This window comes from Brassica rapa, chromosome A08, assembly GCF_000309985.2.
Source record: "Brassica rapa cultivar Chiifu-401-42 chromosome A08, CAAS_Brap_v3.01, whole genome shotgun sequence".
Lineage (NCBI taxonomy): Eukaryota > Viridiplantae > Streptophyta > Magnoliopsida > Brassicales > Brassicaceae > Brassica > Brassica rapa.
Genome location: NC_024802.2, coordinates 5,167,761 through 5,188,698, shown reverse-complemented (window position 1 = coordinate 5,188,698; position 20,938 = coordinate 5,167,761). Strand labels below are relative to the sequence as shown.

Sequence of the window (20,938 nt, the reverse complement as noted above, 5' to 3'; positions counted from 1 at the left end):
ACTACGAGTTTTCCGCGGTTTCTAATCCGCGAAGTTTGATCGATGAATTAGAATAACGGGAAACATGGACTGAGCTTGCTACGGTCTTCGGGAGATAGCATTCGAAGGTTTGACGAGAATGCAAGGACTGGTGTCGTATCGATGTTCGGAAAGGTTCAATCGCTACACAGCGACCGAACTTTGGCTCGAGCCCGGTCGCTATGTAGCGACCGAGCTTTGGCTCAAGCTCGGTCGCTACGTAGCGACCGAGCGGGACGATCGCTCGGTCGCTACGTAGCGACCGAGGCGGGACGATCGCTCGGTCGCTACGTAGCGACCGAGCTTTGGCTCGAGCTCGGTCGCTACGTAGCGACCGAACGGGATGATCGCTCGGTCGCTACGTAGCGACCGAGCTTTGGCTCGAGCTCGGTCGCTACGTAGCGACCGAGCGGGACGATCGCTCGGTCGCTACGTAGCGACCGAGCTTGGCTGAGCTCGGTCGCTACGTAGCGACCGAGCTTTGGCTCGAGCTCGGTAGCTACGTAGCGACCGAGCGGGACGATCGCTCGGTCGCTACGTAGCGACCGAGCTTGGCTGAGCTCGGTCGCTACGTAGCGACCGAGCGATCGTCCCGCTCGGTCGCTACGTAGCGACCGAGCTTTGGCTCGAGCTCGGTCGCTACGTAGCGACCGAGCGGGACGATCGTTCGGTTTGAATCCCAAAGAATACCTCTTCGTAGAAATAACTTCGTATAGGTTATTTTTACGGAAATTACATCCCTTCTTTTACTAACTCTTTCGGAAATACGATCTCTGAGGACTTTCGGGTGGTAATTCCGTCGTAACCGTTTTTGACCCCAACAGTTAGCCCCCAGCCCGTTAGGATCATGCATGGGGGGATCCTAGCGTGCGGTTAGGCATGTTTGGCAAGTTAGGCGTGATGGATGGAATTAATATGCGAAAGTCCGAGCTTGAATAGTAAATCCTCATGTCTTATAAGAAGAGAGGTAACTTGTTCCTTAATGTTTTCACTTTCTTGTTTTTCTCTAAGATCTTTCAAAAAAAACTTTCTATCTTTCTCTCCACCCTTTTCCTCTATTCTCTTAAGAGAAGTGTAAAGATGTCGAGCAAGAAAAAGATTGCGAGAAAAGGGTCTTCGTCCGCGAGTCCTTACGAAGAGCTCGTCGTTCCGAAGATGGAGTTCGTGCCTCACTCGGTGCATCCTGCCGAGAACGAGGCATGGTGGGTTGCTCATTACGGCTCGTTGATCCCTCCCACGGAGAAGCCATTCCCGGTCCTGGTCCATCGTGGAGTCAAGGAAGAGGACGCAAGCAAGACTACTGACGAGTTTCTCGCGACGATGCGGTCGTTCTACCACATCCCGGATGTTGTGGAGTTCCGGGTTCCCTGCCGCGGGGAATGTGCTAACAACCCCCCCGGAGGGTTACTTTACTTGTTATGAGGCGTTCATAGTGCGTTGTCGCCTCTGGTTCCCCATACCCGAAATTCTCGTCCGAGTGTTGGACCGCTTCGAAGTCGCGATAAGTCAGTTGACACCCCTTGCCATTCAGCACCTTATTGGGATCTTGATCCTAAGCTATGAGCATGGCCTTTCCCTTTCCGTCGATCATTATGAAGCGCTTTTGAGGCTTCAACTTGTCAAGGATACGGATAAGCATAGGTTTGTCCCTCGGAAATTTATGTCGGTGGTTAAGAAGTTCATTTCGAACTTCAACTTGTGGAAGAAGTTCTTTTTCTTTGTTCGTTTGGACGCTGCGTCCGTCGAAGAGAGTTGCATTCCACTGTTCCGGAGGTTGCCGAACAATCGTCCCTTCATCAATCCTCTTGCTCCGTTCCCTGAGGACATTATCGCGGTGAGGGATCTTCTCAGGAATGGTCCCTTCTTCTGGACTTCTTTCACGCCGAGAAGGGTTCGGAAGGCGCTGAAATTTGCACAACCTCGTCCAGCTTTGGACGCGGATACGGGAAGCGACTCCGAACCCGACGACCAGAATCCCGTCGAAGCTCCGACAGCTGCGTCGGAGTCGAGCTCTTGGAAGGGAAAAGATGTCGATCTTGGCGACATAGAGTTTTCGATGAATGACTCTATGCTTCCAGGATGGGATCCAAACCTTGCTTACGGCGACGGAAGCGGTTCGAGCGAGGCCCCCATTCCGGACTTCGATGATTTCTTTGCTGGGCTGCCATCGGGTTTCGATGCTCCTCCTCCTACGAAAGAATCGGCGAGGCCGAGAGTCGTTGCGGAAGGATCTCGCATCATCAATGGGGTTAGTTTTTTTTTTTGGGAATTTTTTAGTGATTATCCTATGTATGGATTTGAAACACGCCCATCGATTTTGCAGGGCTTGAGCGTGCTGGGCTCGGCCATCGAGGCGGGTCATAGAGAAGCCATGATCTACCGCTTCAAGGCGGAGAAAGCGGAGCGGGATCTCGCTCGCGTGCAAGGCGAGATGCTGGAGCGAGAGGCACAGCTTACTCGTGATCATGCGCGGGCTGTTCGTAGAGCGGAGAGGAAAGGCAAAAGAGAAATCGTCGAGGTGATGAAGACTCGCGCATCTCAGTTCCAGGTTGAGTACGGGAACCTTAAGAATGCCTTTACCTCGGTGGGCGACTTTCGCGAGTGGCGTGGTTCGGTCGGAAGTCTTTGGAGGACGCAAGCCGACGACTACGTGTTTGAAGAGGAAATGAGCTTGATGAAGAGTGGGATGAGTGATCGTGCCCACGCTGAGGCGCTTATCCCTCCGATCGACGAGAGGATTCAAGGGTTTTGGGATTCCATCCCGGTTTCTCCTGATACCGAGGAGGTACCGATCGTTTTTCACGATGGTGGCGAGGAAGTGGATCGTCCTGCGGATGCGTTTGGTGCTTCGTTGTCCGGGGACTTTGACTTTGGATTATGAGGGATGGATCAGTTATCCTTGTTTTCGGCTGAATGTGGCCCTTTGAATTTGGATTTCGTTTAGGCCACGATGGCCGTATTTGTATTTCCGGGACTGGCCGTTGGTGGCTTTGAATCCCTTGCCGCTTTACGCGGTTTATTTATATGATAAATGTTTCGTTTCGAGTTTTTCCTGAGTAGGGTTGAAGTAAATACGAGTTGTCGTCTCGTATGTAGTTCTAATTAGACGTTCGATCTGTTGGTTCGTTCGTGATTTTCGTAAAAATTTATCTGTCTTTACGATTTTCGAGAACATTGAGATACGAACGGAGAGGCATGGTTTATGATCTCGTATCTTTTAGATATCATGCCTTGAGATGTTTGAGACCAGAGCGTTGGGTTTAGGGCAAGACCTAGGTTTACTTTCGGTTAGGGTTTGTGCGGTGACTAGCCGGCTATCGTTTTTCCTGTTGCGATTTCTTCCTGACTCGCACCGGTTTAAAGTCCGCGATATGTTCTCGGCTTATATAACTTGTATGGTACGAATCGAGCATCTTCTCAGAATCAACTGGAAGTGCTAAACCAAAATTTCGGATTTTTGTTGTAGCGCGCTTTTGTCCTTGTGCTGGATGTTTTTAAAGATCAAAAGAGTGATCGGATTGCGTTTGTTTAAGACGGCTGGCGTGTTCGTCGGGGCCAATCAACGAACGGGGTGTAAGGTTTTTAGTGGTCGCGTTCGGACAATTTGTTTAGCATTGTCCTCGAATTTTAACTTTTTGCGACGTCTCGCAGTTATTTTCGAGGATTATGCGTGTTTGAAAGGTGATAATCTTTACGATTTTTGGGCCGGATGAGGCCGCAGACGAGCGTAAACTGAAGCGTAAGCGTTTTCGATAAAAAGACAGTGTATATTGTAAAAAATTTTATGTTTCTAAAAACTCGATTACAATAATGGCGATTGTGGGAGTATACGAGTATACGCACCCACTCCCCCCCCCTTTTTAGAGAGGGGGATAGCTGAACTCGTCTTTTGACAAGCTGCCTACGTACCCCTTTCGAGGATCAAGCCATCTCGTAGTTCTGTTTCATGCCGCGAGTGTTCTTACTCGGCGGTTGGTGTCGCGATGTCCGCCTTGACCGTGTCGATCGTGGCTGGGTCGACGCTATTTTCCGGATGTTCCGGTTGAGTTGTCGCGTGGGCTTCGGATTTATGTCGAGCTTCGACGTCCGATGCGTTTGCGTTGACAGACGATTTTACTTCGTCCTTGTGCGGGGCGCTTTTGGCCGAAGATCGATCTATCTTCGCGCGTTTGCCGTTTGCAGAAGCCGTGATTTGCCTTAACTTATGCTCCGCGAGGAAGCATAGTCGCGACTGTTTTTGGCATCCCCAGATGGCCGCGACTCCGCTCGGCGTTGGGAACTTGAGACCCAGGTGGTAAGTTGACGGAACTGCCTGCATGGCGTTGAGCCATGGGGTTCCCATGATCACGTTGTAGATAGCGGGATGGTCGACTACCGCGAATTCGACGATTTTCGTGATCTCCTTGGCCATGACTGGCAATTGGATTGATCCGAGAGTCATCGACACTTCGCCTGAAAAACCCGTGAGTGGTTTTGGCGTCGGAATTACCTCTCCGAGTTTGATACTCATCCGCTTGAGAGCGTCGCGGAAGATTACGTTGACCGTGCTTCCCGTATCGACGAGTACCCTTCCGACTTCTAAATCTCGTATGACGAGATCTATGACGAGCGGGTCGCAGTGAGGTTGGTCGATACCACCGGCTTCTTCCTTCGTGAAGGTGATCGAGCAACTTTGGCCGTCTCGAGGAGGAGACCATGTAGGCCAATTTGCGCTTGATTCTGCCTTCCGTTGGTAAGCCTTGATGGCTGACACGGTATCGCCGCAGTATTGAGATCCTCCGATGATCATATTGACTCTGCGACGATTGTTATCGTTCCCTTTGTCATCCGGCCTCCTACCGCGTTTATCCCCAGGTTGGTTTCGTTGAGGAGATTTTTCGGCGGGCGGATTTCTGTCCGTCTTTGGAGGCCGATCAGAATCGAGGATGAGATCCTTGACGCTAGTTACTTCCGAAAGCTCTCCAGCGAGCAGCTTCGCGGCCAGTCTTGCTCCTAAGACTTTGCAATTAGTCGTGGAGTGTCCTCGGGATTGGTGGAACTCGCAGAAGGTGTTCTCGTCATACCCTTGATTGCGAGTCCATGTGTTGCCCGTGGTCCGGCCTTGATCCGAACTGATCGCATAGTTATGCGCCCCTTGGAGATCTTCCCCCTCGTGATGGACGTACTTGTCGTTACGAGAGTTCTTCTTTTTCCCCTTCGGATCTGCGTCTTTCGAGGATGGTCTTGCCGGCTTATGTTTTTGCGATAAGACTTTAGTTTCTTCCTCCACTATGATATAGTCCGTTGCTTTGTGGAGGGCGTCCTGGATCGTTCGCGGTTTGTCGAGAGTTATCCATTTTCTGAATTTCGACTTGTACCAGAGCGTCTTTCTCAGCGCGTCGATGGCCACTTTGTCGCTTATCCCGCTGACCCTGGACATTATCAGTTTGAACCGACTGATAAACTCGCGGAGGGGTTCGTCTTCCCTCTGGGAGAGACTCCAGAGATCAACATCGGAGGTTTCCCTGTCTATGAATACAGAGTACTGTTTGAGGAATTCCGATGCGAGCTGTCGAAAACTCCCGATGGTGTTGCGACGAAGGCGTGCGAACCATTCGAGCGCTGCTCCTTCAAGATTTTCGACGAACAGGCGGCAATAGCCGGCATCCTTTTCGCCGTCCTTCAGTCTTGCTCTTCCCATCGCGATGTGGAAAGCCTGAAGGTGCGCTTTCGGATCGGCCGTACCATCGTACTTCGGTACTTTGATCTTTCCCGGATCGGACACCCTCATGTCCGAAATGCGACTGGTAAAGGGGGTCTTTCGAGCTCCTTCCAGCAGTCGATCGATCTCGGGGGCAGCACTAGTAGCATGATGGATTTGAGACTTTACGGCTCTCACTTCTGCCGCAGTCTTGGTGATGTAGTCGCGAAGATCGCGGATATCCGATGTCTCGTCAGTGGATTTCCGAGCCTGTCGGCGCTTACTGCGAGTGAGCTCGGTTTGCCTTTCGGCCAGCTCCTCTTGTTCGTTCCAATAGGCGACTTCTTCTTCTTCCGTCATTGGTTTTTCGAACGGGGAGCCTTCCCGAGCGGATCGGCTTCTGGTCCTTCTTGGATGTCTGTCGACATCCTCGTCGGTGTCGTTGGAGACATCGCTAGGATCCAGGTCAATGTGTTCGGCTTCGTTATCCTCCGAGTCCTTTGCAGGGAGCGGAAGACTTTCAGAGTTCCCCTTCTCGATGGGAGACTTCTCGCTGGGGTTTTGACCGGAAGGTCGTTCCCGCGCGACTCCTGCTCTATCGAGTGGGGTGGCGAAATCGAGCCTCTTCCCGCGGATTTTGGTGGTTCCGCGGGGACGGATAGCTTGGGTCCTTGCCGTTAAGGTTTCAACCTGTTTGGTCAAGGTATTCACGAGCTTATCCTGTTCTTCCGACCTTTTTTCATAGGTGGCGAACATCTTTTTAAACTCCTCGAGAGTCGCGGCGTTGGCTTGCGCGTTGGCCGCAGATACGTCCGCTACCGGAGTGTGGAGATCGGTGCCGCTGCCTCCGTTAAGGGGAGTTTGCACGTTATCCGCGTCGTTGGTTGACATGTCTGACTGTGTGTGGCTTTTGCGGGTTAGATTGATCCGTAAGTCCCCCTCCTTCTAGCGCCAAACTGTGGGAACCGAAATTCGCACTGTCGATTTCCGTTTAAATAAGGAAACTAAGAAAACCCTAGTTTCCCAGAGGACCCGGATATCTGTTAATTACCACACGTCAAGCAATCAGAACACGAGAATAACAACGATAAAAATAAGAAATCGAAAAGAGAGCAAAGTAGATCTTATTCCGAATCTGCGTATGAGCGTTACAACAAGGTATAAGCCTGGGCTCGAGAGCTGTCGGCGAGATTCCTAGTTTTAGCAACCCTAAGACGGCTAAACCTAATTGAGTCGCAGCTCGAAATAACAAAAACGGAAAGTTGCCTAAATCACTCTAAGTGCTAAGTTTTCTCTGAAAAAGTTCTCTCCCTCTGCTCCTCGCCTAGGACTCCTTATATACTAGCTCCAGGGTCGGTTTACGCTTTTACTCTTCTGCCCTTAAACCGTCATATAAAAATGGAGATATTCCATTTTTCCCGATCTTCACAATTATCTTCAAAACTTCCGTATTTATCCGCGGAAACTTGACATTTATCCCTCCTCGTGGGCCAAGCGCGAACCATGCTGTGGTTCACAGGCTTTGGTTAAGAAAAATCGTATGATGGGCCTCGAGTCGTGTTTTAGGTCCCTTTGGACCGTCTTCCGACTCGACACGTTTACTACGAGTTTTCCGCGGTTTCTAATCCGCGAAGTTTGATCGATGAATTAGAATAACGGGAAACATGGACTGAGCTTGCTACGGTTTTCGGGAGATAGCATTCGAAGGTTTGACGAGAATGCAAGGACTGGTGTCGTATCGATGTTCGGAAAGGTTCAATCGCTATACAGCGACCGAACTTTGGCTCGAGCCCGGTCGCTATGTAGCGACCGAGCGAAACGAGTGCTCGGTCGCTACGTAGCGACCGAGCGAAACGAGTGCTCGGTCGCTACGTAGCGACCGAGCTTCGGCTTGAGCTCGGTCGCTACGTAGCGACCGAGCGGGACGATCGCTCGGTCGCTACGTAGCGACCGAGCTTTGGCTCGAGCTCGGTCGCTACGTAGCGACCGAGCGAGACGATCGCTCGGTCGCTACGTAGCGACCGAGCTTTGGCTCGAGCTCGGTCGCTACGTAGCGACCGAACGGGACGATCGCTCGGTCGCTACGTAGCGACCGAGCTTTGGCTCGAGCTCGGTCGCTACGTAGCGACCGAGCGGGACGATCGCTCGGTCGCTACGTAGCGACCGAGCTTGGCTGAGCTCGGTCGCTACGTAGCGACCGAGCGGGACGATCGCTCGGTCGCTACGTAGCGACCGAGCTTTGGCTCGAGCTCGGTCGCTACGTAGCGACCGAGCTTGGCTGAGCTCGGTCGCTACGTAGCGACCGAGCGGGACGATCGCTCGGTCGCTACGTAGCGACCAAGCTTGGCTGAGCTCGGTCGCTACGTAGAGACCGAGCGGGACGATCGCTCGGTCGCTACGTAGCGACCGAGCTTTGGCTCGAGCTCGGTCGCTACGTAGCGACCGAGCGGGACGATCGTTCGGTTTGAATCCCAAAGAATACTTCTTCGTAGAAATAACTTCGTATAGGTTATTTTGACGGAAATTACATCCCTTCTTTTACTAACTCTTTCGGAAATACGATCTCTGAGGACTTTCGGGTGGTAATTCCGTCGTAACCGTTTTTGACCCCAACAATTATTAACATTTTGCTGCCCTTTATATATACTCCCTCTGTTCTCTTTTAAATGACACTTTGGAACTTCACACAAATTTAGGCTATTTATACAATATATATTTTAACCTTTTATATATACTTGATATACTCTAGCAATTATTACGATAGATCATGGTAGAAGATTAAAACAAGTTAAATTTGGTTATCTTTTGCCTAGAATTTTGAAACGTCAACTATATTAGAACAAAACTAAAACACTAAAATGTCATTTAAAAAAGAACGGAGAAAGTATAACATAATTTGGCACCTAAAACAAAAGGTTTTACTAATTTTAGCCAAGGGTCGGTCCTGCATATATATGGATTATTTTAGAAAAGCGATTATGTGTTGTATAATCTAAATATTTATTAAACAAAAATATATATATATATTGAAAAAAATATTGGTTTCTCTTTTATGCATGGATCAAAATGATAATCGGCACCCCACAGCGTACTTTTTACGTTTGGCGGAAACATGCCATGCTTGATTAAAGTTTGGCCGGTCAACAATACCGTAATGTGCGTTTTCATAAACAAAATTTAGGAAGCATGAAAGGAGAAAATTAATTAATTTAAGTTGGGGAAATATTTTCCTTTAATCTGGCATAAAACCGGTGGACCCATTAGCTTTCGTACGGAACACACTGCCTTTTAATGACATAGCACTCCCAAACTCTTTGATTCGTTAATTTCGTTAGATAACTAGGGATTGATTCGGCTACACCCGGGATATTTATTTTTTCTAATTTAAGTTGTTAAATTATTTATATTTAGGTTATGATATATATATTTATATAAATATTAAGATGTATATCATAATTAAAATTTATTTTTAAATTTTAACACGTTAAATTAATATATTTTTTATTATTTACATATTTTTGTAATTTTGTTGGCTATCTAATTATCATAATTAGAAAAATTATATGTTGAGTGTTATAATAAATGTTATAGATATTTAATTAAACTGTAGAGTATTTTCGGATCGACCAAAAGCTCAACAATCGATCGATCCGTAAAAAGATGGTCGATCTCCTTGGTCAAATAAGTACAATTTTAGCAAAAATATCTTTGATTTTCAAATATTAAATATATAACTATTCTTTTGAATATTTTTTTTTATTAAATTATTGTATTATAATGTTTATGTAAATATTTTTTGTGATGTTTGAATTTGTGTTGTTCGTATATTTACCTAGATGATATTGATGTTTAACAATTTATTGTTTTCTCCAAATATAAAATAATGATATATCAAAACGTATCTAATAGTATAGTGTAAATTACATCCATTATTTGAAAATAACCATTTGTTGTTTTTATTTTTTTAAATCAGAAATTACTTTATTTAAAAACATTATTCATATATAATATAATAGTTTAAGTTTGGAAGATTAATATATATATATATATATAAATTATGTATATTTTTAAAAAATAATAATTTAAGATATTATATATTGAGTAACTGAATAAAAGCTAAATTTCTTATCTTGAAAATCAAATATTTATATTTTTGTCTTCATGTTATACTCACCAATCCATCATTGATATTTATAACTCAGTATGTTTTTTTGAAAAAAACATAGTTTTAAGTAATAAACGAATTTCATAAATTAAATTCATCACCTATAATGTTCTGTAAACTATATTTGAAAACTCTGTAAAATTATATTTTAAGCATAATATTGCTATTATTTAATTTAAGTTATTTTAAGCATAATATATGCTAAACCAACTTAAATTATATTTACAATATGACCATCCTAAACCGGTTAATAAACCAAAAACAATACTAAACCAACATGAACAAATACCTGATTCGGCAAGGAATGAAGTGTTTTGGGATAAGAGTTTGAATGGTTATTAACTGTAATGGTTTGATCATGAAAGAGTTAGTATGAATATTAACAATAAAATTATGGATTAGATTAATTTAAATTTGTAAAAATACCTTTGAGTCTATGAAAAGAAAAGAAATTCCCATGAATAAGTTTGGCTTTTGAAAGTTGCGGGTTTCCCAACAATGAATCCACCGAACAAAAAGTTCGTTGTTATAAAAAATCTCCTTCAAGGTCATTAAAGGTTTTTGGGACGGCAAGAGTTGATGGCGGAACAATTTTTTTGCTCGAGTGCTTTGAAGTTTTCTTTGATAGTGTGAGGTTGATGTTGATGGAATAATGAGTTTTATAGAGATTTTCTGGATGTAAAACTATATATTTTTTATTTTTTCTGTTTAATGTGGTATTTCAATTTTTATATAATTTACTATCATTTTTTAAGATAGATGTATATTTTAAGATAGATGTTTAAATCGTAATGTACTTTTTCCATTTTTAAAATGTTTATTTCCATTTCTTATATTTTTATTTACGTAATATCTATATTTTCTATTTTAAAATAGATATTTAAATCTTAATGTACTTTTTCCATTTTTTTTTTAAATTGTGTATTTCCTTATATTATATATTTTACATTTTAAGATAGATGTTTAATGCTTAATGAACTTTTTTCCATTTTTTAATAAAATTGTGTATTTGCTTATTATTATATATATAATTCATATATTATATTTTTACATTATTTACCTATTATTTATTTTATTGTATATGTATTTCCATTTCTTGTACTTTTTATTTACTTAATATCTCTATTTTACATTTTAAGATAGATGTTCAATTCTTAAGGTATGTTTTCTATTTTTTTTTAAATTGTATATTTCCATTTGTTATACTTTTTATTTACGTAATATCTATATTTTAAATTTTAAGATATATTTTTAAATCTTAATGAAATTTTCCATTTTTTAAATTGGGTATTTACTTATATTATATATTTACTTAATATTTATTTTTCTTTATTTTGTGTATTTCTATTTCTTATACTTTCTATTTACTAATAATTTTATATTTTAAGATAGATTTACATTTTAAGATAGATGTTTAAATACTAATGTATTTTTTCCATTTTTTTAAATTGTGTATTTCCTTTTCTTATACTTTCTATTTGCGTAATATCTATATTTTACATTTTAAGATAGACGTTTAAATCTTAATATACTTTTTCCATTGTTTTTAAGTTGTGTATTTCTTTTTCTTATACTTTATATTTACTTAATATCTATATTTTACATTTTAAGATAGATGTTTAATATTTAAAGTACTCTTTCCATTTTTTTAAAATTGTGCGTTTACTTATTATTGTATATATAATTCGTATATTTATAATATTTACTTATTATTTATTTTTCTATATATTGCGTATTTCGCTTTAGTATACTTTATATTTAGTTAATGTCTATATTTTATATTTTAAGATAGATGTTTAAATCTTAATGTATTTTTCCATTTTTAATGTAAACGGCAATGCTTAATAGAAGAACTTGGACAAATAGTCAAATAGTTATATTTATGTTTTTTTTCTTTTTTATAAAATGGTAATGTTACATTATGGAGATAAGCCGTTTTTTTAGTGAAAAATGGTAATCTTACATATGTTTAATGTAGTTTTTCCTTTTTTTTTATGCTGTATGTTTACATATTATTGTTATTTTTAAATATAAAATGGTAATCTTACATATGTTTAATGTAGTATTTCCATTTTTTTATGTTGTATGTATACATATTATTTATTATTTTCGAAACTGTATATAATGCTTTTTGTTACAAAATAATAATGTTACATTAAGGAGATAAACCGTCTTTTTTTTAGTGAAAAATGGTAATCTTACATATATTTAATGTAGTTTTCCATTTTTTTTCCATTTTTTATGTTGTATGTTTACATATTATTTTTTAAAATAAAAATGTAAAATGGTAATCTTACATATGTTTAATGTAGTATTTCTATTTTTATGTTGTATGTTTACATATATTTATTATTTTCGAACTTATATATAATGTTTTTTGTTTTTTTTATAAAACGGTAATGTTACATTATGGAAATATGCCATCTTTTTTTTAAGTAAAAAATGGTAATCTTACATATGTTTAATGTAGTTTTTCCATTTTTTATGTTGTATGTTTACATATTATTTATAATTTTCGAAAATTAGTAATATTAAAATGTCAACTATATTTTATGCCACGTGTCATTTTTCGGGAGAAGCTTTTTTCGAAATTATATATAATTTTTTTTTTATAAAACGGTAATGTTACATTATGGAAATAAGCCGTCTTTTTTAAAGTGAAAAATGGTAAACTTACATATGTTTAATGTAGTTTTTCTATTTTTTATGCTATATTTTATATTTTAAGATAGATGTTAAAATCTTAATGTATTTTTTCCATTTTTAATGTAAAATGGCAATGTTTAATAGAAGAACTTGGACAAATAGTCAAATAGTTATATTTATGTTTTTTTTATTTTTTATAAAATGGTAATTTACATTATGGAGATAAGCCATTTTTTTTAGTGAAAAATGGTAATCTTATATATGTTTAATGTAGTTTTTCCTTTTTTTTATGTTGTATGTTTACATATTATTGTTATTTTTAAATGTAAAATGGTAATCTTACATATGTTTAATGTAGTATTTCCATTTTTTTTATGTTGTATGTATACATATTATTTATTATTTTCGAAATTATATATAATGCTTTTTTTAACAAAATAATAATGTTACATTATGGAGATAAACCGTCTTTTTTTAGTGAAAAATGGTAATCTTACATATGTTTAATGTAGTTTTCCATTTTTTATGTTGTATGTTTACATATTATTTTTTAAAAATAAAAATGTAAAATGGTAATCTTACATATGTTTAATGTAGTATTTCCATTTTTTTATGTTGTATGTTTACATATATTTATTATTTTCGAACTTATATATCATGTTTTTTGTTTTTTTTATAAAACGGTATGTTACATTATGGAAATAAGCCATCTTTTTTTAAGTGAAAATTTGTAATCTTACGTATGTTTAATGTAGTTTTTCCTCTTTTTTTTGATGAAATGTGAAATTTATTGATCAAAATAGAAAGAATAGAGCTTTACAAGCTATAGGAGAAAACTATAGAAAAGGATATACAAATCTAAAAAGAATTATCAAAAAAACTTAGGCTGTAACTTCAAACCAACGTCGCATTAAACCTTCGAGCTTATGGCCAGCCTTGTATCGGAGCGAAGTAATCCTGTTCCGTACTGTGTTTATCAATGATCCTGATCAGTTGATCTACTGTCCGAAAACCAGTGTGATGCCTCCTCCCATTTCTTTCCTTCCACAAGTGATAGACGCATGTCTGGAACGCCATTTTGAGCAAAATCATGTCCAAGAGCTGAAGTGAGTTGCCGCTGACATACTGAAGCGTGGCCATCCAGTCTGGATCAGTCATATCTTCACTCAACCGGTTTACTAGCTTGTCCCACACTGTGAAAGAATAAGGACAAGCGAAGAAAAGATGATCACGGGTCTCATCCCTCTCGCCACATAATACACAACCGGTTTTTCCTTTTTTTATGTTGTATGTTTACATATTATTTATAATTTTCAAAAATTAGTAATATTAAAATGTAAACTATATTTTATGCCACGTGTCATTTTTCGGGAGAAGCTTTTTTCGAAATTATATATAATGTTTTTTGTTTTTTTTTATAAAACGGTAATGTTACATTATGGAAATAAACCGTCTTTTTTAAGTGAAAAATGGTAATCTTACATATGTTTAATGTAGTTTTTCTATTTTTTATGTTGTATAATTACATATTATTTATAATTTTCAAAAATTTGTAATATTAAAATCTAAACTATATTTCATGTCACGTGTCACTTTTGAGAGAAACTTTTTTGCTGATGTGGACGCTCTATGGAACCTCAAAAGTTTCCTTTTATTGGTATAGATTTTGGTTAATCCCATTAGCTAATCAAACAATAGTTAATGTTAATGTTTAATGACATGACACTCCCAAACTCATTGATTCGTTAATTTCGTTAGATAATTTTGTTAATCTCATTAACCAATCAAACAATTCGTTAATTTCGTTAGTTAATTTCGTTATGTTTAACCTTTTTGGTAAACACATATACTTCTCTTACAGTATCTCCAACTAACATACTATTATAGTGTTAAGACTACACTAGTTTAGTGTGATTTCAACACTAAATTTTTTTTCATCTCTAACCTAACTCCAAAACACTATTTTAGTGAGATTTTCACACTAAACTTCTCTAACCCAACATTAAAAATTACACTATTTTAGTGCAACACTATAATTTCACACCAACAACACCAAAATAGTGTAAAAGTTACAATAAAATAGTGTTTTCGAATTGGATTGGAAATGACCTTATGTGTTTATTTCTATTTTACTTAAAATATTATATAGAACCCAATGGTGGAGCCACATTGTGTGAGAGGGGGAAATCTGCCCCCAACAACTTTTCAAAATTTCATATAAAATCATTGAATAAGTTCAATATGCCCCCATTGTTTTTAGAAAATGTACTTCTAATCCATTGCCAATTTTACATATGCCCCCAATAAAATGATGCTCTCCATCCGCCACTGATGGAGCCCCAAATTATATGTGAGATATATAATTCATTCTATACAATTTTTAGAATGTCCTATGGCACTTGATCTAGCTTAAATGGATAGACGACAAAAAAAAAAAAAATGTCCTATGGTGTAGAACATCATGTATTTAGTATTTCATTTATTTTAAAATATTACATATTTTAGATTTTTCATACATTTTAATAAAATATATATAATTTACATAATTTTTTGTAATTATTTTTTCCATAATTTTAAGCCAATAAAAATTCAATAAGTACAATTAAGTTTTTTGAAGTTTACATTTAGTTAATAAACTATGCATTGAAAATGTAACAAATTGATCTTTTTGAAACAAAAATTTTCTCTATGTAATTTTACGAAATGGAGGGAGTAGTATAAAGCAATGTTAAACAATCAATGTTATTTCTGCAGAATTCGAATTTAGTTTTTAAAACACATATAAACCTATAACAAAGGTGTAAGACATTTATTCCATAAACTGTCACACTACACCTTTAAGAATTAAGATACCTTGGAAATTTTGAGTTTATTAAATTTGATTATCACGCACACCAATATCTTTAATTCCTTTGTACAAGTGGAACAGTAATCATGGTTTTCCACCTTTTATCCAAAATTAATTTACAGTTTTACGTACACTACAGAGTTTATCTTTTTTTTTGGCGCACCTACAGAATTGATCTGAACTATCAAAATAGCAATGATTCGATTAGGAGACCCAACCGAAGTTTAAAAAATAAATAAATAAACGCTAGCTAACCCAACCGAAGTTAGTGAGAGCGTAAATAACATCTGATGATGCCGAAATGTAATGTCGATCGTTATTCTTAATAACGAATTTAAATAATGATTATCATTAGTTAAGAATATGAACATGAGACATGAGGCGGTTACAGCAGTTATGAGAGCTTGGTTAAGAGTTACGGCGTTAGAATTGAGCGATTAAACGGTGAACAGTAAAAGTAGAGACACCGACGGTGAAAATTGTGAAAACGTTGATTTAATAGTTTAAATAATGAGTATTTGAAAAGATAAAAAAAGTAGCAAACTTCACTGCTGGTTAAGTAGCGGCGTTTATATACTAACGGCAAGGTTAACGTTTCATATTTGCGTATATATATAACGGAGACGGTTACCTTGGAGCTTGTGCACTAATCTTCCACTCCTCTCTCTCTCCTCTCGCTACTTTTATTTTCCGAGAAAAATCCCTACAGAGAAGAAAGAAGCTTCTCTAATGGCGTCGCCTTCTCAGAAACTGACCTCTGTTTGCTTGGCCGTCATCGTCCTCTTAGCTCTCACCGCAACGATTTTCCGGAAGCTTGAAATCCCTAGCTCCAGGTCTCTCTCTCTGTAACTTTTCGTCACCATGATTTTAAGGCTCTGTTTAATCTGCATTGTCTATTATCTTCAACGCTTTTTTGATTTTTCATGGATTTGTGCCCTATTTTAAGCAATCTGCAGCAGACTTTTCATTGTTTTAGTGATGTGTTGTGAGTCTTCGCTCATGCTCTGTTTTTTTTTCAGGAAGCTGAAAACAGAGGAGCTGCGGAGCGCAAAGAACAACTCGACAATGGCTGCGAAAAGGTAAAAGAGGGAAACAAAACTCAAATTCTTATTTTTTTTATTTTCTTTTGCCGCCGCTCCGAGAAACATGAAACGCGCTTAACCGCTACTAGGTTTAACCTTTTTGTTTGCTTTTTTATATAATTACAAAAAGTGGACAATTAACTAAGAATCCTAGCCGTTTATTTGTTTAAGGATCCGAGGATCCGTTAACCGTTTCTTTTACCGCTTTTATGCATTCATCGCCGCACATGCTCTGTTTCTCTAGTCTAGAGTTTTATAATTATTTACTATCATATATTCCACCTCAGTAAATACTTATCGGTGATGATAAAGTTAAATATGTACGGTTTCTCATAAGGGTAAATTAGTCCATTTTTAAAAAATCGTCAGTTTCTTTCAGTCCTTTTTCTGAGCCCGTTTCTGCTCTACTCTCGCGTGTACATATATATCAGTTTTTTACTTGCGTTCAGATGTGACACGTGTCAAGAAGTGATGAATTTTTTAAAATATATTTTGGTTGGTTAATAATTAAAGTTTATGGTTGGTCGCGTCATTTGTGCAGGGTTAAAGGTGTGGAGTTGAATGAACAACACGCGGTTAGAGCATCTCCAACCCATAACACTATTTTAATGTCAAAACTACACTATTTTGGTGTAGTTTCAACACAAAAAAAATGTTCTTCTCCAACCACAACACTAAACTTCACACTAAAAGTTATTTTATAATATTATATGTATTTAATTTTTTATTTGTTATTTATTTAATTGTACAATTTATTAATAAAATAAGTGAATAGTATTTTAGTGGAGTGAATAGTGTTATAGTGTGGTGAATAGTGTCACACCAAATTTGGTGTAAAATTATAGTGTGACACTAAAATGGTGTGATTTTTGCAGTTTGGTTGGAGAAGATTTTAGTGTCAAAATCACACTAAAATAGTGTTTTGGAGTTGGGTTGGAGATGACCTTAGTGATCCAGATAGGGTCGCTGATGAAGTCGCTTCGCTTGTTCAGATGTCAGTTTCTCTCTCTCTCTCTCTCTCTTGTGTCAATGCATTAATTCTCGTTTTCTCGAGAATAAAGCATGTCTCATTCTCTGTAAATTGCATTTCATACGACAAGTACACACCTTACTTAACTAGAGAGAACCTAGAAGCAAACAAACTTATGTCCGTTGAAGAGTATTAAATAAAAATATTTTGTAGAAGTTTTATTTAATTTTATTTTCATGCGTAAGAAAACTTATGTCCTTTTTCTTTCTCTATTTAAATAATTTGTACTTGACCTTGTAGATAGAGGAACATAAATGAAACCATCGCTTGCATAAAACTGACACATTGTCGTTTCACCACGCCCTCTCGTATTGTCAGAGTTCGCACGGACATTTGTATTGTTTAGTAGTAACTCTTTGTCTTCAGTTAATTCCATTTGGGGCAATTGGCAACTGCTTCTCCCGTCTTTTTGTGGCATTTATCATCTTTGAATTTTACGGTCTGGTTTTTCACCAGCTGAACATTAATAGGACAAAAAAGTTTCAATTTTTTTTACTGGGCAACCACTTTTAGACATTTATAAACCAACCAAAATTATTTAAGTAGTAAGCACAAACATAACGGCGGCTGAAATATGCTACCAGCCTGTCAATTTTGGGTAAAAAAAGGTCCTAGCTTTCAATTCGATTTGTTGTGATTGATATATCAAAGTTTTGATATTTCAGGAGTGAACATAACAAGACAGCAAGGAGGAAGCTAGGATTCTTCTCTTGTGGAACCGGTAATCCAATCGATGACTGCTGGCGTTGTGACCCTAACTGGCATAAGAACCGTAAGCGACTCGCCGATTGTGGGATTGGTTTTGGACGCAACGCAATTGGTGGTCGTGATGGACGCTTCTACATTGTCACTGACCCCACTGATGATGACGTTATTAACCCCAAACCAGGAACTCTACGCCACGCTGTTATCCAGGAGGAGCCTCTGTGGATCGTGTTCAAGAGAGACATGGTGATTGAGCTGAAGCAGGAGCTGATTATGAACAGTTTCAAGACCATTGATGCTCGTGGCTCCAATGTCCATATAGCCAATGGTGCTTGCATCACTATCCAGTTTATCACCAATGTTATCATTCATGGTCTTCACATTCATGACTGCAAACCTACTGGAAACGCAATGGTTAGAAGCTCCCCATCTCATTTTGGTTGGAGGACAATGGCTGATGGCGATGCAGTCTCTATCTTTGGATCCTCTCATATCTGGATTGATCATAACTCTCTCTCTCACTGTGCTGATGGCCTTGTTGACGCTGTCATGGGTTCCACTGCTATTACCGTATCCAATAACCACTTTACACACCACAATGAGGTGATGTTGCTAGGCCACAGTGATTCGTACACAAAAGACAAGCTGATGCAAGTGACCATTGCTTACAACCATTTTGGAAAAGGACTGGTTCAGAGAATGCCAAGGTAAGTAGTAATCTACAGCTTCTTAGACTCACCTGTTCTGATATAGTAGAAATTGGTTGTGTAACTTCAGGTGCAGACATGGGTATTTCCATGTGGTTAACAACGACTACACACACTGGGAGATGTATGCCATTGGTGGGAGTGCAGAGCCAACCATCAACAGTCAAGGAAACAGATATGCTGCTCCTATGGATCGTTTCGCCAAGGAGGTTCAATTTCTTTAAAAAACCCTTTGTTTTTGCTGAAACAGAGTAAAGGTGTTGTAGTGTGATGTATAGTTCTCCTTATACCATATTAAAATGTGTACTAACAGGTAACGAAAAGAGTAGGGACGGATGCAAGTGACTGGAAGAAGTGGAACTGGAGGTCGGAAGGAGATCTTCTACTGAATGGAGCATTCTTCAGGGCATCAGGAGCAGGAACTTCAGCTAGCTATGGACGAGCCTCAAGCTTAGCAGCTAAACCATCATCAATGGTCCGTACTATAACCTCTACTGCAGGAGCACTAGGTTGCCGCAAAGGCAGGCCTTGCTAGTTCCCTCTGTCTCTCAGTACCACCATAGTCCCATAATTCTGGAAAGTGAATACAAACATAGTAGTAGTAGCGCTCTTCTTCTTTCTCGTTTCGTTTTGGGTCAGGTCATATCCCACTTTGTTTTCTTCCTGGTGGTAGAAATTTGTCAACCTCGGCTTGCTTCTTCTTCTTCTACAAAAGGTTGGGAATACAAAGAGGAGCAAGCACAGAAGCGTTGTTCAAAAGGTTTCTTTCCTTTTTAGACTACATGTCTCTTATGGGTTTTGGTTTTGGAGTTGTTAAGGTCCCTGTGGTTTTAATGGATCTCACTCCCTTGAGTTCTAGAGTCTTTTTGGGGTTTCTCTTTCAAGTTAGTGATCATACTAAAGCAAAATTTGTAACAAAAGACGATTAAAAGGCTTTTCTTGATTTGATTGCAGTGTCCTTGGTCGTTTACGTTTATTGGTTTGTGTTGCTCTGCATGATTGTTTCATTTAATTGGATGTGTTATAATTGATTTTGATTTTTACCACCCCCAACTTCTAAAGCAAAACACTTGTTAAATATTCAAATATATAGGGAATGAATCCACAAAATAGTTGAAGGTGGGTAAATAAAAAGAAGTTACAATAACGTATGATGTGATACCAAACCCATAGACAGTTCTTTCTTTTTCCTCTCTTAGAGTTGAGAGGTTAATTGGTTCTGTTCCTTGCTCTGCACGTTACAAGTTGAGAATTTATGCTCTTTTCAGATCCATTTTCTAACCTCTTCCACCACGAGACTAGTTGTTTTCTCATAAATACATTGTTGTAACTCATGTGAAACAGCTAATTTAATTTGCCATCCTTCTAATATTCTGAGATTCATTCAAGTCTCACAGTCTAAGAATTTTTTGATGAACCACATGAACGATATTACCGAACAAGGCCGTATTATCCTTGGTTTCCTTTTTCACTAAGATTAACTGATATCCCAAAGAGAGCTTAAAATAGATTAACAACAAGAATGGCACTACAAAACGATGCCTTACAACCCATGCTTTCTACTTGTAACTGAGAATAAAAAAAAAAAAAAGGAGCTTAGAAAACAGAATAAGAATCTTCAAAAGCTGGAGAAAATGATAGGCAACCACTCTCAATTTTTGATATAATGCCCTGATCTGCCCTGTATTATTGTTTAGTGGATGCGTCTTGGAAGAAAATTGAACGAGGACGGAGGAATTGGATGGTCCTTGCAAAGCAAAGAAGGCATCCAAAAGCTCCAAGGATCCTCTTCTATAATGTCTACAAACTTGTGACAATAATAGGATCCTTGCATAGTAGCGATTCCCAAGCATTTATCGAGTATTAATTTATAGAGGTTCAGCTGTAAATCAAAATAATTATTTTATTTATTTTATATGGTATATAATTATATATTTTCAAAGATATTGACATAAATATATTGTATATTTTAATATGTATTAATTATTGAGACTTTCTACTCATATGATTTTATTAACATTTGTATATTTAATGTAACAAAAAATTTAAACCATTAA

The 20,938-nt window shown here is 38.4% G+C and overlaps 2 protein-coding genes across 5 annotated transcripts in view; one reads left to right on the top strand and one right to left on the bottom strand.

Moving 5' to 3' along the window:
• LOC103833097 overlaps positions 1 to 20,938 on the bottom strand; it is a 1,138,500-nt gene that overhangs the window by 83,892 nt on the left and 1,033,670 nt on the right. The gene's annotated exons all lie outside the window — the stretch shown is intronic.
• Positions 13,208 to 20,472, top strand: LOC103833411 (probable pectate lyase 15). Its single transcript, XM_009109497.3, has 7 exons — positions 13,208 to 16,190; positions 16,377 to 16,436; positions 16,981 to 17,015; positions 17,385 to 17,433; positions 18,135 to 18,881; positions 18,952 to 19,090; positions 19,195 to 20,472. The coding sequence occupies exons 1-7, from the start codon at positions 16,087 to 16,089 to the stop codon at positions 19,414 to 19,416; spliced, it is 1,356 nt and encodes a 451-aa protein (XP_009107745.1). The 5' UTR covers positions 13,208 to 16,086; the 3' UTR covers positions 19,417 to 20,472.

Bases quoted from the DNA above. Each gene is read 5' to 3' on its own strand.
- LOC103833411 (XM_009109497.3), top strand. From the start codon at position 16,087: ATGGCGTCGCCTTCTCAGAAACTGACCTCTGTTTGCTTGGCCGTCATC. The intron at 17,016-17,384 runs TTAGAGCATCTC...TTGGAGATGACC, and splicing joins GTTGAATGAACAACACGCGG to TTAGTGATCCAGATAGGGTC. The intron at 17,434-18,134 runs GTCAGTTTCTCT...TTGATATTTCAG, and splicing joins GTCGCTTCGCTTGTTCAGAT to GAGTGAACATAACAAGACAG.